Genomic DNA, 27,456 nt, shown 5'->3' with positions numbered 1-27,456 from the left:
TCCTGCGAAGCTCCAAGGTGACAGAGCACGTATTAGTTTGCTACGGCTGCTGTAACAAAGCCACCATGAACCGGGTGGCTTAAACAACGGAAGTTTATTGTCCCACAGTTCTGGAGGTGAGACACCCAAAACCCGGGTGTCGGTGAGGGTGGGGTTCCCTCGGAGGGCTGTGAGGGGGAATCTGTCCTGTGCCTCCGCCCTGGCTTCTGGGGGTTTGCTGGGGGTCATTTGGCATTTCTTGGCCTGCAGCATCGCCCCAGTCTCCGTCTTCGTCTTCACACAGCGTTCTCCCAGTGTATGTGTCTGTGTCCACGTTGCTGTTATTACAAGGACACCGGTCATACTGGATTAGGGCCCGCCCTGCTTCGGTACCCCCTTATCTTCAGTAGCTACATCTGCTACCTGATTCCCCCATCAATACCAGAGATGAGGGAGCGAGGACTCCTCCATATGGATTTCTGGAAGACATCATTCAACCTATAACAGAACAGGTTGATGAAGGACGCCCAAAACTCTGGGACGCGGTGTTAAGAATTCAGATCTTGCTTCTGGAGTCCACAGCCCTTCCTATGAAGCTGCTTCCCTCACCCTTCTAGGTACCACCTTTCCCACCCTTAAGTCTATCAGAGGTGCCTAAAACGACAGCTTCTTCACCTCTGCAGCCCATGGCTTTGAAGTTCATCATCCCCTTTGTCAAGTCTCTTCGGCCACTGCTTTCCTTCTCTACTCACCCTGGCCCTTTGGGTCATTAAAGGGCTTATCTCTACCTCTGCTAATAAGAGGGCAGATAAAACAAGTCAGGTCCTTAACTAATTCGGATGCAAAGTGTGTGTAGCCGCTAGCTTTGAAATTCGCTTCCAGATGAGATTTATTCCGGGAACGTCTATGACTTCTAACGACTGCGCTCTCCTTGTTATCCAACGGCAGAGCCAGTGGAGTGTGGTCTTTGAGCTTCTTTGCTACCATCTAAGCCGAAGGGCTGGGGTGTGGGTAGCCAGTGACGGCTCTGTTTGTGACTCGGCATGTAATGAGCCCACTGCTTGTACCCTAGAGCTGGGCTGTGCCGGTACCTGGGTCTCTTGGGACCCAGGGGTTAAGGGCTTGTCTAGGTCTAACTTCACCACTGTATGCTTAGGTACCTATTTGTGCCCCCATTTTACAGGTGAGGAAACTAAGGGGCAGACGGGGTCACATAACTTACATCCTCCAACTCGTAACAGGCAAAATAGAGACTCAGATCTCTGGCCCCAGGCCAGCTTACCTAGCAGGTGAACCGCATCTCCTCTGTGCCACAGGCCTCCCGAAAACACCACAGGGCACATCAAGGTGACACTGCCTCGTAAAGATTCTGCGAGGGGTTTGTGAAGTTGGGGGCAGGCACGAAGTGCACTTAAGAGCAAAAGTGGTTTCGTTTTGACACGAATCAGAGGAATTCCATAAGCAACGGTCTCTGCCCATTTTACATTAATAAAACAATACAGCGTTACCGATTTTTTAGGGCAATGTATTTGAAGGGCACCTCGTGGCTCAATTAAGCGTCCGACTCTTGATTTCGGCTCAGGTCACCATCTCACGGTTCGTGAGACCAGTCGAGCCCTGTGTTGGGCTCTGTGCTGTCAGCTCAGAGCCTGCTTGTTATTCTCTCTCTCTCTGCCGCTCCCCTTGCTCATGCTTGCTCTCTCTACTTCAAAATAAATAAATAAATAAGCAGTGTTTTTTTTTTTTTTTTTTTAAAGGGAAAATACATTTGCGAAAGATTTTCCCTTGGTTGCTTTTCCCAAATACCCATCCGTTCCATTGAGCCACAAAAGCTAGGAAAACACCATGTCGCAGGTTAGTGAAAAGCATCAGCTCAGAACAGAAACGCCCCATTTCGGACACAACATGTTGCAGCAGGTGTTGGTTCCCGTGTGAGTATCTCCCGTTCCCTGCCATTCTTAGAATAGAAGCCCTTCTAACCCTTAAAAATGGTTGGCCTAGATTGGTACTGGTGTCCCTCAACGGGTTTTAACTAGGACACGAGCAGAAGCATTTCCACTTATTAAAGTTTATTAGGTACAAAGAAAGGAGTCTGCGGAGGGCACATCAATAAATACAAAATACATATGAAACACGGGGTGGGGGTGGGGCACAGGCGACAGTGTTAGCGAGACGCTTGAGAGCAGTGAGGGTGCTGTGATTCGTCGTCGCCTCTGCAAAAGTTTACGGTCAAGGGGCTTAACCTGTCCTGCCAGAGGCAGGCACCACGTGAGTTCGAAGGGTGTGAAATTCAGTGATAGGTCTCGAGGAGAGGTGTGATGCCAGATTCCTGAGATTTCTCCCTAATTGCAATTTTTGGTTTCTGCTCATCCCTTCCCTCTGTCCTTGATGGCTTTATTTTCCATTTCTGTCCCAGTGGCGTGGAACATGAGTGTATAAACACCTCATCAGGGCAGTCAGTCTACTCTGAAGGTGGAATTGTCTTTGTCTTTGGCCTTCTTAATCGTGATCATTAAAACCCTTGTAATTATTTTACGCAACCGGGAGGGAGACGGAGGGGATGCCGTTATAATAAAGAAATTCTGACCTTTTGGAAAGCTTCCGGAGCCAGTAAAACAAATCGGCTATGCCCAGAGCCAATGACCTGCAAAAGCTGCTTTTCCATTGATTTAGCAGTTACAGTTTGGCATGATTGATTCCCCAGAGAAGGGCACTTGACCTTGCTCACTTGTAGGACGCCATCTTACTCTTTACTCTGGACAACAGCTGAGCGTATGCACTCACGTCTGCCAAAACCCTCCTCACCGGAAACCTCTTTTGGATGGCTTGGTCTGGGCACGCTGTCCTTCAGGTGTGAGCACCTGAGAGGGTTGTTCTAAAGGACATTAATTTTTCCACTGCTCTGCCCGCCTCTCCCTCTCGATTTCCTTTCATCTCCACCTGTTTTGAGCACGGACCCCGGGGTCAGTCTGTTTCCTTCTATGTTCTGTTCTTCTTCTGGTATAGCTTCCCCTCCAAGGACAGGGGGCATTTGGGGGTCAGGTGCAAGCAAAAACACACTTCTGTTCTCTTCCCAGCTCAAGAAAAAGGGTGCGAGAACAGCAGTCAGAGCCCGTCCAGACCAGTTCCATATTCGGGGGCCGCTGTACTTCCACCCTTCTCCCCCACAGAGAAGTGCCTGCGGCAGGGAAGGGGGGATTTGCTCTCAGACCAGTCAGGTCCTCTTTAGCTCAGAAGGGAGCTGAAGAAGGGAAGGGAAGCCTGGCGGGTGCTTCCAGGGTCCCTAAGGGTGGGGGTGAGGCACCAGGTATGTGAGGCAGATATTTGCTAATATGCTTCGGTCTATACTTTCTCGTGTCATATTTTCCGTGGAAATCCTGCTCCCGGGGCGAAAGATAAAAAAACAAAAACATCTCTGAGATAGACTTTGTAACTGACTATAATAAGGAGTCACGTTTGTTTCCAACTTGCAGAAAAAAATACCAAAATCTCATAAATCTCGCCTTACCCTGGCTGCCAGGACTGGGGCTAGGGGCTTCGTGGGACAGGAGGAATGGGAACGTGGGTGGGGAGGGGCACTGTAAACGGTAAAGAGCACTGGCTACTTGTAGGGTCATTCAGTTACAAAAGGGCCCTGTGGTTGGCATTGGAGGGGCCACGCCCACTCTTGCCTTAATTTTGCGTTATATTTACATTAGGCAGAAAAAAAAAAAATCCCTGTACTGCAAAACGAAGCGAGACATGGCATCTCGTTCACTGGAGGCCGTGTGGCATTGTCTGGGTGAGGGGATACACTACTCTCTCTGAGCTGCATCATTTATAAGGCATTATTTGGTTTGATTTTGCGGTTTGTACGATGAGAATAAAGAATCATGCCAATAAGAAGCTGTCATGGATACTGCGACTTCGGGACTACTTGCAAACTAAGGAATCTTCTAGAAACGGTTCAGAATCTAGGAAGGGCCAGCCTGCACGCATATGTACAGTCATGGAATGGACACCACGGGGTGGGGACAGGGCTCTGTCTGTACCGACAGATGGAGGACAAGATGCGTCTTAAAAAGACTGGAGAAACATAATGTGTGTGTGTGTTTAAATTACTCAAAAGTCGACTACCATACTGACTTAAAGCCTGTGCAAACTACGTATTTACAATAAATAAATGCTCCACTCTGAGCTTGTGTGTCAACTGAATTACAACTCGAGTGTGGTGAGGACAGACACGTTCTCCTGGGGATGCCCATCTGGCAGTATGGAACCCCAGGTGGCTCACAGGACATGGGCTTCATCTGCCTTCTCACCGGAGGGTCTTTAGAGATAACTGCGGAAAGACAAGAACATTACCAGGTGGACCGAAAAGACGCCTCACACACAAACAGCCCACCCTGGGACTGGGCACCAAAGCCTTTCTGCATCCACGTAAGGCTGCCAGGGCCTGATACATCATATGCAAGGGGCTGATTTTTACCAAGGGGGTTGTGGGTGGACGCGGGATGAAATGGGACATGTAATTGATGGCAAATGAAGGCTTAATGCCATCTTACAGACATTTATGGGACCAAACACCAGTACCTGGCAGAAACTCAAGAAAAGCAAAGAACTTCTGGGAGATCCCAACACAAGGCAATGGGAAAGAGAGAGGGCCCCAGGCCTTCAGGTTTCCAGCCCAGGTCTCCCACCCTTGCATGGATCACTCAGGCCTCCTAGCTGGAAAAGAAGAGTGCCCACTGGGACAGTTTGCTTTGTCTACAACCCTGTGATCCCTCCGTGTGATAGCTTTTTGTCTCACTGAAGTGAAAAGGAATTCACACGGTGTCCAGCTAGACGTAAAAGAAGATCATCTTGACTATGGGATGCCCAAGAGAGACTTCACAATCCATCCTGGACTAGACTTTCATGGGCTCTGGTGAGTTAAGTGTGTGCCTGCCATGAGGCCAGAGACGGGACGCTGCACCATGGTTAATCATTCTGGCTGTGCCTGAGGGTGAGGATAACTCCTATCCTGGTGATTTGAACACACCAGGAAAAGCAGAGAGGTATTGTGGGAGGAGCACCGCACAAGGAGTCAGAAGTCTGGGCATGTGACCTCAGGAAAGTTCCTTAGCCCCTTGGGGCTCAGTTTCCTTGCCTGAAAAAAAAATGTCATTAAAGGCATCTCTCCAGCTTACATCAGAAGGTACCTAAAAGGATCAAAGGAGATCACATATGCAAGTGATCTGAAAAAATGTAAAGAACTGTATAATGTGGGGGCTTTTATTTTGATTATTACTATATTTTTTCTGACCACAAGAGTAATGTATTCTCTGCAGAAACTTCAGAAATTCCAGAAATGCACTAGGAAGAAAGTAAAAAATCAACTCTCATCTCCCAGAGTGCCTGCCTGTTAATTCTGTGTCTATTCCCTCTGTCTTTTGTCCTATGCATATACGCTTCTCCCTTAACTGCAACCATACACCCAGTTTTGAGCCTGTGATCATTTGAGTGGTTATCACAATTCTTAGACGAGCCGTGGTTGGTTAGAAAAGGGGGTGTTCGTCCTCCTGCAAGGAAATCATCCTGGCATCCAGGACCTTGTTCCCCTTCTCACGTCCCTTGCCATGCTGTCCCATGTGGCTGCAGAAGGGGCCAGTTTAACAGGAGGCCACCCCCTTTGCCACACAGAACTGTGAAACAGGAGGAGGCCAACGCAGGACTAAATGCTTGTTTGCAAAGTGATAAAGGGCCTTTAATGATGAGACCCTGTTGTGGGCAGTGAGAGATGTCACTTCCGCCCAGGAGCAGGAGATAGTCTGTCCAAGCTGCCTTGCGTGAGAAGGAGGACATTTTGTCAAAGACTCTTATCCCACAAGAACCTGTCTGGTTCTCTTCCCAGCTTTCCTCTAGCCACCAGGACTTGAACTGTAACTAAATTTGGCCAAAAGAAGCTATTTTGTCAATGGGAGAAAAACCCCGATGGGTGCGCTAAGATACCCTGCGTTCTGTGGACAATACAGAATCTGAATTCAATTGGATACATGTCACAGGGTTTTGTCTCCAGGCTTCTCAAGCCATTGGAACCAGGGAAGAATGAACTGGGGGGGGGGGGGGGGTGAATGGGGGCACTGTTGCAGAATGACTCGCAGGGGGTTCTGAGTTGTCAACCTTGCTTCTGGATGTGATGGGGATTCCCCCTTTCGCTCTTCAGAGCTTGAAACTGTAAGCGTTTCATTCTAGCTGCAAAGGTGCACCAAATGGTCTTCCCTGAGGAAAAAAGAGTCTGTGCAAAGATGTCAAGTTTCAAGGAGAAAGCACACGCTCAGCATTTCTGGGGGCTCCCGGTTTTTACATTCAGAGACCCGAGGGACGCGTTACCTGAGAATTTCTGCCTTTGATGTCATCCGAGCTCTGCCCTGCCGCCTCGGCATGGAGCCAGGGACCAGGTGTCCGGCCTGAAAGAAGAACGATCTCACCGTCTCTTGGCCCGGGGACCGCCGTGCGCTACACGGAGGAAACGCAGACTACACGGGCGCTTAGAGCAACAGCAAAGGAATCAAGGGTAACATGAGCCCGTCAACCTGAAACCTTCGGGCTCCTGGCCCTAGACTGCGTTTCCACCCACTGCTTCCATGTCACAGACCGGATGCCCAGGCATCTCGACCAGTCTGCTGGAAGGAGAAGCGGTTATTAAGGCCTGTCGTCTAAATGCACGTGAGCGCTTCTTAGCTCCAAACGAGCCACCCCCTCCAGACTCGCTCATTTGTCTGGTAGCCCAAATGTGCCAAGCACCGTGCTGGGGTTGGTTAAAAAAAAAAAAAAAGGAGTAAAAGGTAAGTATATGCTGAATAAATCAGGCTCCATTCCGTGAGGATCCAACTTGTTCTCTAAAATACACTTTGTTTAAATAGTACACGAGTTACACATAAATATATTCTCATTAAAGTTTCAAAGAATATAGGGAAATAGGAAATAAAAACGCAAAACAACCTCAAGTGCGTCTTTGCCTGCCCTCCTTCTCATCCCATTTTCTATCCTGAAGTCACCACTATTTAACGCTTGGTGTTTATCCCGCTAGCTTTTTTTTTTTTTTGGCATTGACTTACATATATGTGTGTATGTGCATATATATGGGTTGGTTTTAAATCCACATTCCCAGGCCTTCCGGGACTTTTCCTGTGAGTCACGTGTTCCAAATGGTGTCCCTGATGCCTCTTTGCTGCATGAAGTACGAGGCTTTTCTGTCCTGCCTCTGTCACAGACTCCGAATTAAACAGGCATTGTCCCTCCAAACAATCCAGGCTGCTGTGCTACTTACAAAGCAACTGAAAAGCAGAACTACTCATCACAGATCATTTATGGTAGTGAAATACTGATAACACCCTGTGTTCAACGAAACTATTTAGGAAATCCAGGGTTCACAATTTCGGACAGGGTATGAAGGAGCCATTTGAATGTTTACAAAGGCCCAAGTAATTTGGGGTGATGTTTGAAACTTGGGAGAAAAAAAGCAGGCTAGAAATTGTTTAAATAGGATGACCGGAACTATTTTAAAAATGGAAATGATATATTGATTCCTCCTGGATGTACTATTTTTTTTGAATCTCTTGAAAATACTTTAAAGTTTTTTACAATGAACATGTAAGTCATTTTAAGAATCTGTTAAGACACAGGTTTTTTGGGGGGCGCCTGGGTGGTTCAGTCGGTTAAGTGTCCAACTCTTGGTTTCGGCTCAGGTCATGATCTCACGGTTTGTAAGTTTGAGCCCCACGTCGGGCTCCTGCGCTGACAGTACAGGGCCTGCTTGGGGTTCTCTCTCCCTCTCTCTCTGCCCCACCCCCGCTCATGCTCTGTCTGTCTCAAAAATAAACAAACATTAAAAAGATTTTTTAAAAAATAAAATAAAAAAAAAGAACTAGTTTATATCCCTACCCGATCCCATGCGTCTAGGGCCCGAGAGCAGCCTGAGTGACCACTGCTGAGGCCTCCTAGCAAAGAGATGGCCCCCAAGTTACTGACAAAGCGTTGTTTATTTCATAAACCAAGCCAGCCTGTGCCTTTTTGCAGGCATAGAGATACTTTCTTTGTTTTTTTTTGGGGGGGGGATGGTGGTTCCTGGTTTATTGTATACTAAAGGATAAAGATGAACAGTGAAATGAAGAGGTATGTATATAGGATGAAGTCAGGAAGGGCCCAGGGAGCAAGAGTTTCTGTCTTCATGAAGTTGGGTGCACCATGGATGCACCATTTTCCAAACACATGGATGTGTTCACCAACCTAGAGGCTCTCCGAACCCCCTACGTTTGGGATTTTTATTGGTGGCTTCACCTTGTAGGTAGACGTGATCGTTCATTAACACAACCTCCAGTCCCTCTCCCCTTCCAGGAAGAAGGGGGTTGGGGCTCAAAGTTCCAAGCTTCTAATGATGGCTTCATCTTTCTGACGACCCACCCCCACCCAGGATCCCACCAGGCATTGCCTCATTAGAACAAAACATGTTCCTATCACCCAGGATATTCCAAGGGATTCAGAAGCTCTGTGTCAGGAACCGGGGTCAAAGACCAAATATTTGAACAAAAGGTGCTGGTAGTATTCTTATCCCTTAGGAAATGACAAGGGTTCTAGGAGCTTTGTGCTGGAAACTGAGGGCACAGGTGAAATATACATTTTCTATTATTTCACAAAATACAATTCAATCCATCACATTCTCCTTTCGAGAGCGGGCTCCCGGAGCTGTATTTACCCCAGTATAGCTCGGGAGGCCCAGGAAAGTCACATTTTTCAGGAAGGATGCCTTCGGCACAGAAATACTTTCACGCCAGAGGGGGGAAAAAAGTCATTCTGTAGCTAACGGGAGGCTGGACTCTGCAAGACCTGGAGAAGGGCCAGGGAGGATTTACAGACGGAGCTGGCCGTTCAAGCTGGGTCTCTCTGAGAGCCTTCCAGAACTCCGGCCAGCCTTGCAGCGACTCAGCATGCTGAGGGGGGTGGGTTAGCACAAGGGTGGACTCCTAGGAGAAGCACAACTAACTGGCAGCCTGGGGCCAGGATGGGCTCTCCAAGCTGAGGTCCACGTGGCACCAGGGGGAGAGGTAGGAAGGTGTGCAGAACACTGGACACGGAGCAGAGACCTTGGTGCGAGCCCCAGCTGTGACCAGGGGCAGGGCACTCGATTTCTGCCCGGGTTTCTTCAGCTGTACGTGAAGGAGTTGGTCTGAATGACCTCAAAGGGCCCTTTCGTTCCGATGCTGGAGGCCTCTCACAGTCTCCAACCAAAGCAAATGACAGGTTTCGCTGGAAATGACAATTCTAGTATTTGCCAGATTTAAACCTTAGAAAGTGCATATCTGGCCTTTCCTCTCCTTCCCCGCCATGACGTCATGGTTGAGGTTGGTGTGAACCCCGCCACTCCTTCCTGGACCACATCCGCTTGTACAGAACTTAGTGGGGTCACCCTGTGTACCGTGGGGCCACACTTCCCCTCCACAGGTGCTCAGGCCAGGGACCGGCCAATCAGATTCTCTCCCCCAGTAACCTGGAGTTCTTTTTTAAGTTTATTTATTTATTTATTTATTAAAAATTTTTTTTAATGTTTTTATTTCTTTTTCAGACAGAGACAAAGCGTGAGCAGGGGAGGAGCAGAGAGGGGGGAGACACAGAATCGGAAGCGGGCTCCAGGCTCCGAGCCGTCAGCACAGAGCCCGACGCGGGGCTCGAACCCACGGACCGTGAGATCGTGACCTGAGCTGAAGTCGGACGCCCAACCGACTGAGCCACCCAGGAGCCCCTATTTATTTTGAAAGAAAGAGAGAGTGCACGAGTGCAGGAGGGGCAGAGAGAGAGAGAGAGGGAGAGAGAGAATCCCAAGCAGGCTCTGCGTTGACAGCGCAGATCCCGTGGGGCTCCAACTCAAGAACTGTGAGATCAGGACCAGAGCGAAACTAAGAGTCAGACACTCAACCGACTGAGCCACCCAAGCGTCCCTCCCAATAAACTGGAATTTTAAAATTAGCGTTAATGATCAAAAAGTAATAAGTATTTGTTACAGGAAACTTGGACAAAACAGTGAGGCAAAAGGACAATAAACACCACCCAGCATTCTACCTCTGAGTGCTAACCACTCTCAACACTTAGTGTATATGCTTCTGGCCCCTTCTCTCTTCTGTTGATTTGGTCAACAACTTATTCTCCCTCTCCATATAGATTCACAAAATGATTTCTATTTAAAAAAATTTTTTTTAATGTTTATTCATTTTTTTTTTTTTTGAGAGACAGAGAGAGTGAGCAGGGGAGGGCAGAGAGAGAGACACACACACACACAGAATCTGAAGCAGGCTCCAGGCTCTGAGCTGTCAGCACAGAGCCCAATGTGGGGCTGGAACCCACGAACGTGAGATCATGACCTGAGCCAAAGTTGGACGCTTAACCGACTAAGCCACCCAGGCGCCCCCACAAAATCATTTCTTAATTGAAGAAGATGATAAGGCAGAAGGAACAAAAGTGACGGGGCAGGGAGGGCTATCAAATAAAGAGTGGTCAGGGAAGAAGCGTCTGATAAAGCACCATTAGATCAAAGACCCAAAGGAGGCAGGGAGGAAGTCTCATGGATATCAGGGGACAGCGTCCCGCAGAAAGAACAGCAAGTACAAAGAACCCAGAGCCCAGAGGTGGGAGTGCGCTTGGAGTTTTCTACAAGCTCCAAGTTGTCTGTGCTGTTGGAGCGAAAGGAGGTTCTGTGGGGAGTGCGGCTGGTTGTGTGGGCACTTCACGTAGGTCTGATGAGCCAGGTGGGAATTTCTAATGGATACAGAACGAGACAGGAATTCAGTGGAGGATTTGAAGCAGACGGTGGCCTGACTAGACTTGGGCTCTAGACAAATCATGGGGCCTGCAGTACAGGGCAGGGAAGCCTGTTGGTAGGTCGCCTGCAGTCTCCAGATGAGAAATGACAGTGGTTTCAGCCGGGCTGAGGCCGAAGACGAGGCCACAGAGATCAGATCGAAGATATACTTCAGAGGAGGAGCCCCAAGATTTTTCTGGTAAGTTGGATGTGGAGCAGGAGAGAAAGAAAGAAGCCAGAGAGGACTCCAAAGTATTTGGTGTGCCAAAAAATGGGGAGGCAGCAAGCACAAAGTGGAAGGAGGGAAGAAAGCAAGGGATGCCAGAAAATCTAAGTGAAGATGTGCTTCAGAAGGAGGGTGTGACGGACTGCGGCTAATACATCTGACCACTGGCTTTGGTGACATGGAGGTCCCCTGGAGGCCTTGCTAAGGTCTCTTTCCATGGGGTAGGGGTGGGGGAAAATGCCTGAAAGGGCAGAAGGGGAGGAAGAAGGCATGGCACTGTCTGTGAGCGGAGACATAGCCCAACGACCAGAGTAGGCCAAGGGAGACACTTTATAGGCACGGTAACACCTTTGCCGGTTCAGAGGAATAAAGGAATAATCTAGAAGGACAGGAGTAGTGGTAACAGAGTGGGATGTTGGAAGATAGCTTATGAACGAGTGAGGTCAACAGTGATGATCAGGCACGGCTAAGATTAAGCCCAGGGCAGACTCCTCACCACCCTGCAGCCCTCCGCAAAGGCAGTAATAGATGCTCAGCTTCTGGCAGAGTCTACGGATTCTCTCAGTCTTGGGACATCTAATCCTTTGATTTCATGACATGAACCACCCAGTACTGTTAGGGTAGCACTTGGTGGAGAAGTTCCTTTGCTAATGGAAATCGTGGTGGCTAGTTTTGCCATAAATGTAAAGTAACTCTTTTATGTATTATTCTTTAAAATTTTTTAATGTTTATTTTTAAGAGAGAGAGAGAGACATCGTGAGCAGGGGAGGGGTAGAGAGAGAGGGAGACACAGAATCCAAAGCGGGTTCCAGTCTCTGAGCTGTCAGCACAGAGCCCAACGTGGGTTCAAACTCACGAACTGTGTAATCATGACCCGAGCCAAAGTTGGACACTCAACCGACTGAGCCACCCGGGGACCCCAGTAACTCTTTTAAAATAGGAACTGGATCATAACAAGGTACCACTTCACGATTGTTAGGATGGCTACTATCAAAAAAAAAAAAAGAATAAATAAGTAGAACAAAACAAAACCCAGAAACTAACAAGCGTTAGCGAGGATGTGCTGGAGCCCTTGTGTGCTGTTGATGGGGATGTAAGATGGAAATCAATATGGTGGTTCCTCAGAAAATTAAAAAATAGAGTTACCATATGATCCAGCAATTCTGGGCATACACACAAAAGAATTGAAAGCAGGGACACAAAGAGGTATTTGTACATCCATGTTGACAGCAGCGTTATTCACAATAGCCAAAGGTGGAATCCACCCAAGTGTCCGTGGACGGATGAATGGGTGAACACATGCCATACGTACATACAATGGGATATTATTCAACCTTAGAAAGGCAGGGAATTCCGACAGATGGTACAAAGTGACTAACCTTGAGGACATGGTGCTAAATGAAAGAAGCCAGTCTCAAAAAGTCAAATATTAGAGGATGCCACTTATATGAGGAACCGAGTAGTAGTCCAACTCTTGGAGCCGGAAAGCAGAACGGAGGTTGCGATTTTAATGGGTTTACTGGGTACGAAGCTTCAGTTTTGTAGGATGAAAGGGGAGGATGAAAGGGGAGGGGCAGAGAGAGAGAGAGAGAGAGAGAGAGACAGAGTCCCAAGCAGGCTCCACCCTAACAGCGTGGAGCCCAGTGTGGGGCTCGAACTCACAAACCACGAGATCATGACCTGAGCCGCAACCAAGAGTCAGACGCTTAACTGACTGAACCACCCAGGGGCCCACTAATGCATTTTGAGAATATTAAAAAATTAGGTAAAATCACCCTGTCAAAGGAAGAAAACAGCTAACACCTGCAGGGTGGAGACAGTGAAGAGAACAGGTAGAAAAGCTAAGCATTAGGGGATCTGTGGGCTGTGTGTGTGTGTCAGGAGCAGAGAGAGAAAGCGAGCAAGCGGGAGGAGACAAAGCCAGAATTGCTACAAAAGAGTGTGAAACAGAACCAACACCGTCCCCCAGACATGAAGAACGCGAATCTCGGGGAACCAGGTCAATGGGGAGAAGGAAGAAAGCTGTAAGGAGAGATGTAACCAGACAGGCATGAACTGTATCAGACTCACACTGATAGAATTAACAAGGTTCTACCCTAACCGCTCACAGGGATGGCAGGAACATGCTAATTTAATTGTGCCAGGAAGCCACGGGAGTATTTTATGCCCGTCAATGCCTCATCAACCTAAAACCATATTTTATTTTTGAAATTGCAAATACCCTTTCCGGTCTGTGGGATGTCAGTTCGCTTTCTTTCTCGTTTCCTCTTTTTTTTTTTTCTTTTTTAACTGCATCTTCCTGAGCCTCAGATTATCTTTTTTGTGCGTGGGCACTGATTTGACCCTCTCTCTGAGATGAGAGGAACACAGTGCAGACTGCTAGCTGTGTCCTCCTGTGGTGGCTTCTCTTCCGTTCTCAGGGAGGAGACTGGGCACCCAGGGCTCAAAGTACGGCTAACTTTAGAACTTGCTGAGTCTGAAGGTCGAAGGACTGCACAGCACGCTACTGAGAAAGGCCGCATAAAAGAAGGAGATTGCGAAGAATCCGCTTTTCTGGAACAATTTAGTGCAGCGATCAGCAAAGTATGGCCGGCAGACCAAATCCAGCCAGCACCTGTTTTTGTTAATAAAGTTTTATTGGGAGACGGCCGTGCCCATCCATTTATGTGTGGTCCGTGGCTCTTTTCAGGTCAAAATAGCAGAATCGAGTCGTTGTGACCAAGAACGTGTGGCCTGCAGAGCCTCAAATATGTCGTTTCTGGCCCTTTAGAGAAAATGTTTGCTGACCTCTGGTCTAGGGTAGGGGCCACGTGTCACATTCACGTGTTATAGTCCGCGTATAACAAAGAACGGTGGGATTTGGGGCATGAAGGTGGCCGGTGAGCAAACCCTTGCTTAGGGAAAGGAAATGAGCCTTGTACTGACTTTGTCTTTGGCCCTCCATTCTGTCTTGCTCTTCTCTTCCTCCTCTTTCTCTTTAAGTTCACAGCAGTAGTCTTTACATATTATTTAAAAAGCACACAAGGCCACTTCTGTCTAAATGTGCAATCCCACAGGCCAGCAGAAAAAGACCTGCCCAGGCTGATTCCAAGGGCACCTGTGACCTGAGCAGGGCACAGGCTCGAGCTCCCTGGTCTGCCTGCAGGAAGATGAACGCTGGAGAAGAGCCCTTGCCAAAAGTTCCTCTGAAGGAAGAGGTCAAAGAGCCCAGTTCATGGTCTTGGGCTAACCCAGGACACTGACGGTTTTCCGTGCTAGTCTACAGATGTCTGGGATTGGGGGCCTCACCCATGCTGTGGGGTGGGAAACATATGACCCTTACCCCATGTTGCCGTCTCTGTCCCCTCTTACCAGCTCCTGCCCAATCGGATTGGCTCAGCACTGGACCAGGACCGGCTCATATTAACTGACAGGCAGCATCACTGTGTGGTTCACAACCCATCTTGCTTTTCTTGGCTTCCTGTTTTCCTAAAGTACTTGCCTCCCTGCCTTTTTGGCCCTGAGGGGCAGGCCAGACTCTTTCTCTTCCACCCTTCGGGCTAAACAGGTAAGCAGAGTGCAGGCTTCTCCTTGGAGGCTGTCCACACGATGAAATTGGGAGAAGGCAGTTTCTCCCCAGGCTGAGATTTTTCAGCCTTGGCTGGACATTGGAATCACCTGGCAACTTTCAAAAATATGGACACCTGGATCCCACCCTGCATATTTTGATTTAGTTGGTGTGGGTGCAGTCTGGCCGTTGGGATTTTTAAAAGCTCTCTGGGTTGTTCTAATGTGTATTCAAGGTTGAGAATCATTGACCTAAGGACATTCCCCATTTCACAGTCTGCTAGAGTTCTGAATTGGGGTTTTTAAGAATCTTCTCTAGTTATTAATACAAAGCTCCTGTGTCCCATTTTGCTGTCGTCTCGGGGTGTTCAGCTCCCTTGTCAAAAGCCCTAAGGCAGGGAGGGACAAATGGTGAATCTAGGCACTCAAATCCGAAGCCAAACAATCAATGCTGGAAAAAAAACTTCTAAATGAATCCTTGGGGGGGCAAGAAATGTTCTGACACTTCCAGAAGCACGGATAGCACTGTACCCTTGAGTAGTGAAATCATGACGTCATCCTTTAGGCAGCCTGTAGCCCATCAGTCACACTAAGCACTTAATTCTGGGTGTAAACCAAGAGGCCTCCCAAGGTGGTACTTACTTCTGGGGATCTTGCTGGGGTAAATCTTCTGGCATGGTTTATACTCATCTGGAGGAGGAAAGTCTTCCACAGTATGAAACGTGAATTTCGACTCAAAGTCATCTGCCCACGTGGAAAACAGCAAAATTACTCTAGTTATTGTGATGACCCAAGTTTTGAAAATTTCCAGGAGCACACAGGTGTGCCTGCCCAGTGCAAGGGTTTTAATGGCTGGGCGATTGCCCCCTAAGACACCCATCTACCTCTCCGTGTTTGCTCTTTAGCTCGGACAAGGGGAATCAGGAAAAGCGAGGTCAACAGACTCTCCCTGATCACCCACTCCGGTTTGCTTTGACCAACATCTTAAGGAAGCTTCTAAAGGCAGAAGTGCCACAGGGCTATCGAGGGTCCAGAGTCAGAGGTGGGGAACGTGACAGCAACACGGCACCAGCAGAGTCCCTGTGGCCTGAAGCTACCCCTGAGCCCCTGGGGAGGCCTTTGTTTGGGAGGGGTGAGCAGAGCAGGAGTCCGCAGCCCGGCTGGTGGGAAGGAGCACGGCCTGTGTCTAGTCGGGGACGCGGGCTCCCCAGGCGGGGACGCGGGCTCCCCAAAGCGAATAGGATTTTCCCTGAGCTCCTGACTGCAAGAGGACAGGTGGCGTTCAGCCCTTTCATGAGCTGAGTCCCTGCTTTGTGATCTAGGCTTTGTATCTGAGCCCAGAGAACCTTCCTTCCTATGTCCAAATTTTTGCCCTACCTCTCCCTCTGTCTAGTGGGCCTTCTATTCGTTCTTTCACCGTTTCCAGATCACTCTATTCTTTTTTAATCCAATATGCCTGGATTTCTCTGTGGAGACAGACACATACACGCAGACATGCGCAGTTTAAATGTCGGTATTCTTCCCTCTTTCTCATCTCAGATAGATGGTTAGAGGAATGGGTTCTGGAACCTCCCAGAAAGCCTTGTGAGAAACCCTATTTCACCCAACTTGTGGGCTGTTTTGTGCTAGAGTGAGCTCCTGCTTGCACCCTGAAGCATGCACCCTGAAATGGTGGGCTGGCAAACTCCCTCCAGGGGCCAGGGAAGCCCCTTCCTTGCTGGCAGCCAGCACGGGCCGAGGGCGGGCCCACTTACCGATGATATGCAGGCTTCCGTTCCGCAGCTGACCTCCCGGCTGCTGTGTCGGGGTCCAGGCTGGGGCCTGCTGGCTTCTGCTGGAAAGCTCCGTGGTGGGTGACCTCGCAGGCGGTGCTGGGGGTGGATTTAGCTTTCCCCCACTGGTCCCTTATAGAAAAGATGCCAGAGTATTCAGAGACAGGAATGGCAGAGGCTATAACTTTCGGTGAGAGGTGCCAAACTGCTCGGGACCGAATTCCAGTTCTCTTGCAGGGATAATGACACAGCATCCTTGCGCCTCAGTTTCCTCAACCGTGAAATGGGGATAACAGTACACCCACCTTATAGGGTTGATGTGAGGGTTGAATGAGTGAAGTCAACTGGCGTGTAGTAAGGGCTCAATAAATGTTAGCTGCTGTGGCAATGTTAATGGTGACAACAACCTTCAGTATCAGACGGCACCGTTCAAAGAAGGGGAAACCATTGCCCAGTCCAAAGAAAGGGAGGGACTGTCTGTGGGTGAGGTGCAGAGGGAGGTGGGACGAACAAGCTGTCGGGGCTTGCTCCTATCCCCGGGGTTCTGCTCACGGGGGTTCCCCTGCACGGCAGACACTCTTTCTCCTTCTAGTCAATACCTAAATCCACCCCACCCACCAGGGCCCGACTCAAGTCCCACCTCCGTCACCAGGCCCTGATGATGCCTGTGGGAGGCTCGCTCTCCCTTGTCAGTACTCTGTTGAATGACTCATTGGCAATTAAGGAGCACGTCAGTGTGGGTGTTCTACTCTTCACCTATTGAAATGATGACCACCACACCGCTATTACCTGTGACAAAATGCCCATGATTACAACCTCCTTCTCTGCCCCCCAGTTGGCCTGAGGCAGAAATTGCCCTCATGTTGTTCGTGGAAAACTAAGTTCCACATCCAAAGACACAAGGAGACGGGCCAGAACAGCATCTGCTCCTGGCCTTGAGCTTACCACCCCAGTCTTCCCTTTCTCAGAATCAGGACCCACTAGGATTTACTGGCTCCCGTAAGCAGACTAAAGGGGTGAAGGGGTTACGGTGGCTGCTGACTCCTCTTCTGGAGGAAAAACTGTCCCTTCCTATGGTAAGGAGGTGACACAGTGAGCCCCTGCTCTACACAATGCACTTCAGGCACATTCTCTCACTGAATATGCATAACGATCCTCCATGAAAGGTGTTATCTCCATTTGCCGCCTCCCCCCCACACCCCCCCACATAAAAGCAAGGTTCCAAACATTTAAAAACTGGCAAGAGGTTACACAGGAGTGGATGGGGAGGCCAGGTTGAATTCAGATGTCTCTGAATCTAAGGCATTATTGTTTTCACCATCCCATGAGTGAATCATGGGTGGCTGTCTCACTACTAGGAATGCTGGCCTTATGGTGACCACTCAGTTGAAAACAGAATGCCTCAAACCTTCTCTCTCATGACCAAGAGCCTTACACATACACTTGCCCTGGGGCGAGTTAAGACATCTCAGGGTGTCCCCAAGTGGCTCCTAGAAGCAGGCCTCTGGCTGTGTCCCTAGCACCTCCATAATTACTGGCAGGGCTGGGTGATCCTCTGATATGGCCACCCTGGACCGGGACAGTGGTGCTCACCTGGGCCTCGTCCGGGCCTCTTCTTCTGCACGAACGTCTGGGATCCCGGAGGGGCTGGAGGTGTAGGCAAGGCTTGAACGCTGGACTTGGGTGGCTGGGCCTGGAAGCTGGGAGACTTGGGGGGCAGCGGGGGTGGGGCTTCACTGCTGTTGTTAGCTCCTGGCAAAGGAGGCGCAGGCACAGAGGACCTCGGGGTACAGGAGGCATAAAGAGGGGGTGGGGGTGGTGGGGGCGGTGGGGCGGGAGGCTCCCGCGCATCTTGGGCGGGGCTGGTAGCATCTGCACTGAGCCCTGGATACCCACAAGGTGGGAGGAGAGGGAGTGGGGGTGGGATGGGTGGTAGGTGCAAGGGGGTTAGTTGAGGCTTCACTGCCTTGTCACTGAGAACGGAGGCCAGGGGAAGGGGGGGTGGAGTTGGGGGAGGGGGGGGGAGGGGGAGGGGGAGGTACGGAGGGGAGAGGGGGTACAGCCACTGGGGGGTTCCCTTTGGTGGGTGGGCCAGGTGGGGACACCAGCGGAGTTTTGGTGGGGGAGGAAGGGGGCAGGGGTGGGGGCAGGGGCGGAGGAGGTGGGGGTGGGGTAGGAGGCGGTGGGGCGGGCATGCTGGGGCGAGGAGGGACTGTCCTGGCAGCGCCGTGCACCTCAGAGGCATTGCCTAGCCTGGGAGATGCAGGGGGGTTAAGCGGGCCACTGATAGTTTTGATAGGAAGCCGGGGAGAAGGCGCCCGGGAGCCAGGGGCCTGCCCTGTCTTGCCACCTGGAAGTAAACAAGCTCTGAGTTAGGTCAGCCACAGAGGACGGAGGAACCCGAGTATGTGGGCGGCTGTGACAGATGCCATCCAGCGTGATGTCAGCCAAATGCATGGTGGACGCTCTCTTCCTGCACGCTCACGGGGAGACCTCAGGTGCGGCAGCTGTCCCACGAGAGGGCTGGCTGGACCGACCCCAAGGTCCTTGCAAGTGCCAGCCTTCCTGTTCCAGCCCATCTCTGCCCGCACCTGCCAAGGGCCCACGAGTCTCCCAGCCCAGGGCACAGGGCTGCTCTGACCCTCTCTGCCTTTCCTTACCTCAAGGCCACCCTCACACTCATTCACCGTTACCGACTGGGTCAATCCAGCCGGGTACCCAGCCTTTACATCCTAGTTTGGATCCTCAGCCATACCAACCAGAAGCTCCTTGCTAGGGAGGTTTTCCTCATTTCCAGCATTTTGTGAACAAGGACTTCGGTTTTGCATCAAGACCAGAAGATCCATCATCCCTCGAATATATAAGTAACTCAGAAGTCAGTGGGAAGACACACAGCCTTGGGGATCCAGGTCCGACGACCTTGAACCTCCCAGTCCCACGGCTCTGGAATTTCAAAGCCTCTTTTTCCGAAGACATGTCCATTTCCAGTGGGCTCTCGGTCTCCTGATCTCCTGGCTTCCTCACCGCACAGATCCACGAACCCCAACTTGAAACCCAATGCCTCTTTGGAAGTCAACAAATCTGGAGTAGCATGCTGCTCCCAGTGACGTGTCTTTGGCATACTTCATGCAAGACTGGGGTGGAGGCGCTCCCTAGGAGGGGCCTTGTCGCTCTCTGTGCGCCCTTTTGCTGTGCTTCTTACCCTTTTGTCCCTCCCCGAGGACAAAAATGTTCCTCTCCTTGTTTAGTGCATGGAAATTCTGCAGCCACTGCTCTAATGTGTCTTTGGAGCATCACTGTCCCCTCAGGAGGCTTGTTAAAATACTCCTTCTAAGTAAATATAGTGGTCTCCCTAATGGAATTCCAGGGAAGCCATATTTTCCTATTCTTGCACCCCTGTAATTTACAACCCCCTTGAAAACACGTGGCGAACACCTGAAAAGATGGTTGCTTCTCAGACAGCTTCCTGGGTGTTGCAGAATAGGAAACACAGCTGCCGACTCAGATTATAAACCCCAGCATCTGGCAGCGGTTCGGAGCTTTCCTGCTGGTGCGTCCCCGGGTGTGTTCACCCAACCAGGTGCAAGATGGTACCCCAACGCACTTGACCCCAAAAGCCAGGCCATTCAAAGCAAGGTGTGGTGGCGGCGACGCTGGGGCTGAAACTCGGTGGGCAGGATGACAGTATCGGGCTTTCCAAAAGGATGGTGACCCTCCTCTGGCTATGATGTGACAGTTACCTGGGCAGCACTGCTTTTTACAAGTCTCAGCTACAGGATGGCTGCTCTGAAGGCAGGGTGGTGGTGACATTATTCCTCTGCTGAGGATTTCCTTTGGGGGTGGTTCTGGAAGAGACAATGTCTTCGCACGGAGGCATCCACCCTGGCTGACTGGATCCCCTCGGGGCCTGAGGCAGGCACCGCCATGACACCCGGCTGACCGTGGCCAGGAGTGAAGGCCTCCACCTGGCCTTTCCAAGGACGGGACCTACCGCCCCCTGCGATTCTAACATTAGACATTTCATGTGAGGTCTAGGGCAGGTGTCAGGCTCAGGGATTCCTGCCTTCAAGGTCTTAAGCCTGTTCCCATAGCACACAGAGATGAAGACAGAGGACCAAGGCAGGTCCCTAACCAGGCCGAGGCCTCCCTATAGGTCTGCTTGCTCCCTGAACTTTAAAGGAATAACAAGTTTGAGGAGGAGCAGATTCAGCCACTGGGTAACTAATCCTGACTTTCTAAGTGACTAAGGACACCATGTCTCCGAGATTCAAAAACGCTCAGAATGAGTCATTTAAAAGCACAGGAACCTCTGCTGATTAAGCGGCCAGGCGAATGAGACGTGGGCAAACCTATTTTTATTGTGACATGAACAGCAGAGGCAAGGAAGGCACAAATCCTCATTCGGCTTATGCTCATGCCCACTCCAGGATGAAGCAGACAGCTGGCAGCACATGTGTAAGGTGAGGCCCCCAGGAGAGAGGAATTAGCCTGCGTGCAGGCCAGGAAGCCAGGTAGCAGGAGGCCCGTGGAGAGAGCCAAGGGGAGTAAGTGCCAAGGGAAGGAAGAAGGAGGTTTTCCTTCATAACACAGACGTTAACCCTGGAAATCCAAACAGAAACACAAAAGGAGGCCACAAAGCAGGTGGGGAAAGGCCAGCTTGAGTGCATCTAGAGCCTGGGGGGGTTATCAAAAGATGAAATATGTTTTGGGGCACCCGGGCGGCTCAGTCGGTTGAGCTTCCGACTTCGGCTCAGGTCATGATCTCACGGTCTGTGAGTTCGAGCCCCGCGTCGGGCTCCGTGCTGACCGCTCGGAGCCTGGAACCTGCTTCAGATTCTGTGTCTCCCTCTCTCTCTGTCCCTTGCCTGCTCATCCTCTGTCTCTCTCTGTCTCAAAAATAAATAAACATTAAAAAGCATAAATTTTAAACAGATGAAATACGTTTTCCTTCTTCAATCTGTGGGTGTTTCCAGAAGATCTCGGACTGCGTGGAAGTCTCATTACACATTCCATAGTACCCAGTTTACTCATCCTATCTTATTTTAACGGCCACTCCTTCAGAGCGCTAAGCCAAGGCCACATTATGACTTCGGAAGACATTTTAGGGACGTGTTGCTATAAAGACAAATAGAATCTTTGACCCTGAAAGTGATTTTAAAAGAAATCCAAACATTTTCACGGACTCCCAAAAGTACTGTGAGCTCTAGACTCTGTGCTTTCTGGGCCTCATGGCTCTCTGCAACCATGCTACCTACTTATACGTTCCACTCAACAAATATTTACTGAACACCTACCATACATCAGGCATTTTTAAGGCAGTGAAAAGAAACACAGTTCCTGCCTTCACAGAGTTTATATTTAGAGGGAGACGACAGAAATAAACTAACGAGTAAATATATATCAGATGGTGAAAACTAATACAAGAAAATTAAATCAGTGTAGAGGGGATATGGAGTCAGGGGGTGGGACTGATATTTTTTGTGGGCTGGATGCATAAAGCCTCACTGATAGGTTGATCAGGTGCCACATGAGCAGAGACCTGAAGGATGGGAGAAAATGAGCCATGTGGACACCTGAGGAAGAGTGTTTCCGGTCAAGAGAGCAGTCAGTGCAAGGGCCCTGTGGCAACAGCATGCCTGGTGTGTGCAAGAAAGCAAGGAGGACAATGTGGCTGAAATGGAGGGCGTGTGCTAGCAAGAGCAGGAGGCAAGAACATGGAGAGGTAGCAAAGACTAGAGCCCTTCTCTCTGAATGGCCAGGAAGCTGATGGAAGTGTTTTGAGAGAGGAGAGCCATGGTCGGTCTTACTCTGACATGGCACCCAGCCCATGCATCTGTTTATTGTCTCTGTCTTTGAGATTCCATCCTGTAGCATGCATCATCGGTCACTTCATTATGGATTTCCATCTCCTCTACAGAAATCAATGCTTGTCTTCACAGAGTGGCTCAAACCCCACTCACTTGTGTCCTACAGGAGACAGGTAGGAATGGAGACGACCTGGCTTCCTTTGGCCGGTCCCTGTTAAACCTGACTGGGTATTTCTCCTATCTTTTCTTCTGTGAAGAGAAACTAATGGACATTTTTTACCCTACAGGATGTTTATTTGCTACCACTCAGGAATTTGGGAAAAGAAAGCGGCCTTGAGAAATGTCAACTCTCTTTGCCAAGCCCTTAGCAGAAAAGAGGAAATGAAATGGCTTCTGAGAGGGTTTCAACTGGACCTCAAAGCACCCTAGTGCCCTTATCTTTGCTGGACTTTATCAGTAGGTGACAGCAGCAAATGCACCTCCTTATGTCAAACAGCCACGGAGCCCCCCCCTCCCCGCCCCCCACCACCAGCCAAAGGTTATTAGCAAAGCCACATGGTAGAAGATTCTATACCAGCAATGCTTGGGGCTTGATATTCCCTGATTAATGAAATTCTTGGAGTTTATTTCAGCTTGCTGGCTAAAGAGAACAATAATAGGAAAAATATTCCCATTACCCACAATAAGTATATATTTGCCCAATTTTAATGCAATGCTTTCAAAACATCTGATATCCACTAACACACAAATGGCTGCAGTAGACTGGTTGCAGAAATGGCCTTGCTTGTCCACTCCCTCCTGATTCTGTATCTTTGAAATGTGATTTTACAGATCCTGTCATCAAGAGGCGAAGTGTCTTTCTACACCCTCGTTTCCGGGCTGGCCCTGTGGCTTGCTTTGGGTAAGAGGATGTGGTAGGAAGAGACAGTGTGCCAATTCTCAGACTAAGTCTTAAGAGACTTTATATACTTCCGTCCTCTTTATTGGAACCCTGCCACCGACACGCACAAAATCCCAAATAGTCTGCTAGATACTGAGAGACTGTATGGATCAGTCAGTTCTGTCATTTCAGCTGAGGCACCAAAGATACAAGAACTGTAAGATTAGCCAAAGCCAATTACCCAAGCTGAGATGACCCTAAATGGCCAACCACAGAATTAACTATAAGCGAAATAAGTGGCTATTTAAAGCCCATAAGTGTTAGGCTATTTTGTTATACAGCAATGCCTAACTGATACAATGACTCACATTACAGTGATGTCACTGTGATTTTCCAACGCGATTTATACCCTTCATCAGTACTTTGCCGTCTGAGCCCCAATCACAGCTTTGCGAAACACTACACACAATGGCAAATCATTCTTCAGTAATTACAAAGGGATGACTTCCAAGACCCCTTGAGCATGATGCTTTGGATACTTTCAGTACGTGCTCCCCAATCCATGATCTACTGCTAGACAACTTTTCACTAAAAACACATCACCACCCTCCTGGCACGTGAGGATCGCCCCGTTGGTTCCACACGTTAAGGAGGGAAAGACCACGAGGCAGCCAGTCTGAATTGTCCCTTACCTGCTGCATCCCTCTGGCCTGCTGGACGCAACACTGGAAAGCCACCGGCAAACAGATCTCCCAGGGCTGGGGGTGTGCTTCCGCCTCGAGAGTTTGCAGAACCTCCTCCTTCTTTGTTGCCTCCCTTAGAACCTTGGCAGAGAAGAGGCAGGTGGGTGAGGACTTGTGAGCAGAGCTGAGCCGCCAGTTCTCATCCCAGGACCGTGATCCAGCACCGCCTGGGGCAGCCTTCCCGTTCGTTCCCCCACCTCCAGCCTTCCCCTTCTAGTGGGCATCATTCCCAAACGCCCTCTGCCCGGATGCCCCACAGACTCCTGCAGCTCGTGCTGTCTGCTGTTCCCTCTGGACCTAACCACGCAACTGACCATCAGCAGCCGAGTACCCTGAAGAGTGGCCGAAACGAAGGGGCCTAAACGCTGCCATTCCGTAGGTGCCGGCAGGGGAACCGGCAGCACCTTTCGAATGAGAACGCTCACACACTGCAGGTGTGGCGCCGGCCCTATTTTCAACTCGACGGTTGTTGTGGGAGGACCAGACAGAGAAAACCCAGAGATTCAGTTCAGCCGGTAATTTTAACTTCTTGTCCACAGAGTCTGGCCCAGAATGGCAAGCAGGAAGTGAAAGTCTGCAATGATTTGTGCTTTGGCATTTTCCTCTTCTGTCTCCCTGGCTCTCACTCCCTGATCCCCCTACCCTTCCCTGAATCTTTTCTTCTACAGGAGAGAAAGCTCGTGAAACCCTGGGGGACGAGAGTCACTAATTCCAGCCTCCCAGACGTGTGTGATGACCAACTGTGTACGATGAGAAGACGTTCGGCTTAGGGAAGAGCTCCTAGCAAGAAATGTTCAGAGCCTGCAGCTAACTTGCACAGAGAAATCAGGGCACAGTGCCCACTGGTGGATGAACGGGTTTAGATTATTCTGAGTATTAATATACATTTACCTATTCACTGGCATGATTAGGAAACGAGTGTTCCGATCAAATGGGTTTGTCTGGTAACTGGGCTTAACCAATTAGATAGCGGGTCCAACTGGAAACTAATTTTTATTGCAACTGCTGAAAATACTCTAAAATAATTTGTCTATCCTTGTGTATTAACATATATAGTTACAGATACTAGATACAATTATACTTTTAGGACTATCCTTGGGAATTACCATCACGTGCATCATTGAAAACTACATGAAGACATAATAAGAGACGACATTGGTGAATAGTTCCGCAAGTATTATTTCTACCTTCAGCAATCTTGATGAAAAAAAGCAAAAAAGCAGGTATGATCATCTTCCCCCATCTTGTAGATAAGCAGACTGAACCTCAGAGAAACCCCCAGATTTGCCGGGTAGCAGAATCAGGCCTCAGCCTGGATCATCTCTACTCTATACATAGAAAGCTGCAGTCATCTGACCCTATGAGAGAATTCTGAGCACATCTTTTTCCTCGTGAAAACAAAAACGTGGCATATTTTAATGATGACACTTTAATTTTTCTCTCACTGAGTTTGAGGGCTATGAGGATGCAGGGTAGGTGATCTTTAGAGGTTATCTCACGGTCAATAAACGCAAAGTGAAATCGCCAGACAGTGGAATATTAGTCAACAGTAAAGCATTGGCACGTGCTATATATGGATGAACTTTGAAGACAGTGTGCTAAGTGAAGGAGACAGTCACAAAAGGCCACAGGGTGTATGATTCCATTTATATGAATAGCCCAAAGAGGCAAATCCATAGAGACCGAAAGTGGATTTAGTAGCTGCCAGGGATGGGGGGAGAGGCAGAATGGAAAGTGACTGCTAACGGGTGTGGGGTTTCCTTGTGGAGTGATGAAAACGTTCCGAAAGGAGACAGGGGTGATGGCTGCAACCACATTGTGAATGGGTAAATGCCACGGAATTGGACGCTTTGGTGCTTAAAACGGTGAATTTTATATTATGTGGATTTTGTCACGGTTCAAAAGAAGCTATCCCACCACGTTTTTGTTTGTTTAGCGTTTGAACAGGGGTAGAAGATACACCGTGGATCATCTGCCGACCTGAAAAGGAAGCTCCGATTCTCTCACCCACGTGGCCTGTGCATTGAGCAAGTCTGCTATGGCCCAAAGTTGGCGCTGGGTAACTTCCCTGAGCAGGCCAGCGGTGCCTGGCTGAGCCTCCCGTGGCCTGCCCTTGCCTCACAGCAGGCCTAGCCCCGCCGCTCACTTACTCTCAATTTGTGGGGCACTGCGGTCATTGATCTGTGTGACTTTCCGTAGGCGAGTTCCCTGCTGGATATCAGCCAACAGAGCGCTCCGACCTTTGGGGTCTGCCTTTCTCAAGCTGGAAGCGTCTGTACCCACCTGTAAGGGAATAAGAGGGATCTGATTAGAACCACATGTAATAACACAATCCGCTGTTTGCTAGTATAACTTCCTGAGTCGGCTCCTTTCTGCCTGTAAACATCTTTCGATTTGCACAGCTTCTTGGGGCTCTCTTCTCTCTGCTGGATGGGATGCAGCCCAATTCATGGATTGCTGGATAAAATAAGATCTTTAACATTTACTCTGTTGAATCTCGTTGTTTTGTTTTTTGTTTTTTTTTTAAACACTTCCATTTTCGCGTGAGCTGACATGGTAGGGGTCTCCATGGACTTGTAGAACCAGGGAGCACCAGAAAGAACATATGTAGGCTGGTGGCAAATAAGAGGAGGGGTTGGGTTGTGCTGGAAGATAGAGTCCGGAGGAAACACAGTTAGAAGGTTTATACCATGTGAACCGAGACCTAGTTAAACATTTCTCAAAGCCAGAAATACTTCTTAGCTCTTGCTATTTGGGGGAGACCATGTGTCTTCGGTGTTTGGCTTAAATAGCACCACTTCAGAGGCCTTTTCTGACCCCCCCCCCCCAATCAAGGCAAGGCCACCCGGTGTTCTCTCTAAGGGTACCCTATTCCTTTTTCCTCTGCTAACTTCTATTGCCTGACGTAAACTTGTATCTGTCTCTCCTTGCGGAAAATTTCCATCTGTGGTTACGAGTTGAGGGTTCACCACCCCCAGAGGACTCTGTCAGGAAAAAGACCTTGTTCGTTTTGTTCACAAATTATTTCCAGAGGGTATAACAGGACCTGGCCACAGGTAGGCGCAGCGACTACCAGACAAATGAATGAGCGCGTGAACTAGACCCAGGACGTAGAGTACATTGACCTTGCTTTCAAGGGCATTGTGGGCGTGCCAGGGAGACAGGGCACACATGCATGGAATTAAGCCATGACATCGTAAACATATGATGCAAGTCCCACAGAGAGGAAGGTCACCGAGAGTTCAGAAGTGGCCATATTTGCCAGGCTGCAAAGGAAGATAAGAGACCTTGAGATGGTCCTCGAAGTAGAGACAGGATTTACAAATCCTTGCAGTAGCCATTTTCCGTTCAGAAAAGGACAATCCAGCTTTGTTGGCTATTTAGTCAGAGACTCTCCAGTGTCACAGACTAGAAACAAAGGCAATTGTGGTTTTAGCTAAAATGTGCTGAGGGTGTGTTTTCACTGGCTGCCTCTACTGCCCTGGTGATGTATCTTCCATGGGCTTTGAAGGACATAAGCTTCAAAGCTGGGTTCTTGCTGCCCGGAAACAAGCTTTTTGAACCCTTGAAGGGCGGGGGCCCATGGACAATAGTCAGTAACAGAGCTGAGCAAGGGGCCCCAGCCCTGATGATACACGTTTTTAGAAAGCATTATTAATGCACACGTACAGCAGGGCATTTCTCACACAA

General features: G+C 49.4%; 1 protein-coding gene across 1 annotated transcript; it reads right to left on the bottom strand.

The window, feature by feature from the left end:
* Positions 1–2,031: 2,031 nt before the first annotated feature.
* Positions 2,032–26,939, bottom strand: WIPF3 (WAS/WASL interacting protein family member 3). The gene is given in 9 exon segments (XM_042977216.1): positions 2,032–4,300; positions 6,331–6,407; positions 15,207–15,308; positions 16,319–16,468; positions 17,930–18,359; positions 18,361–18,686; positions 23,716–23,847; positions 25,917–26,102; positions 26,813–26,939. Coding segments are annotated over 9 exon segments (1,554 nt in total). The 3' UTR covers positions 2,032–4,276.
* Between the last annotated feature and the right edge of the window lie 517 nt (positions 26,940–27,456).

The sequence above is a fragment of the Panthera tigris genome, chromosome A2, assembly GCF_018350195.1.
Source record: "Panthera tigris isolate Pti1 chromosome A2, P.tigris_Pti1_mat1.1, whole genome shotgun sequence".
Classification (NCBI taxonomy): Eukaryota; Metazoa; Chordata; class Mammalia; order Carnivora; family Felidae; genus Panthera; species Panthera tigris.
Note: the sequence above shows the minus strand (reverse complement) of the source record. Positions and strands in the feature narration are given on the sequence as shown.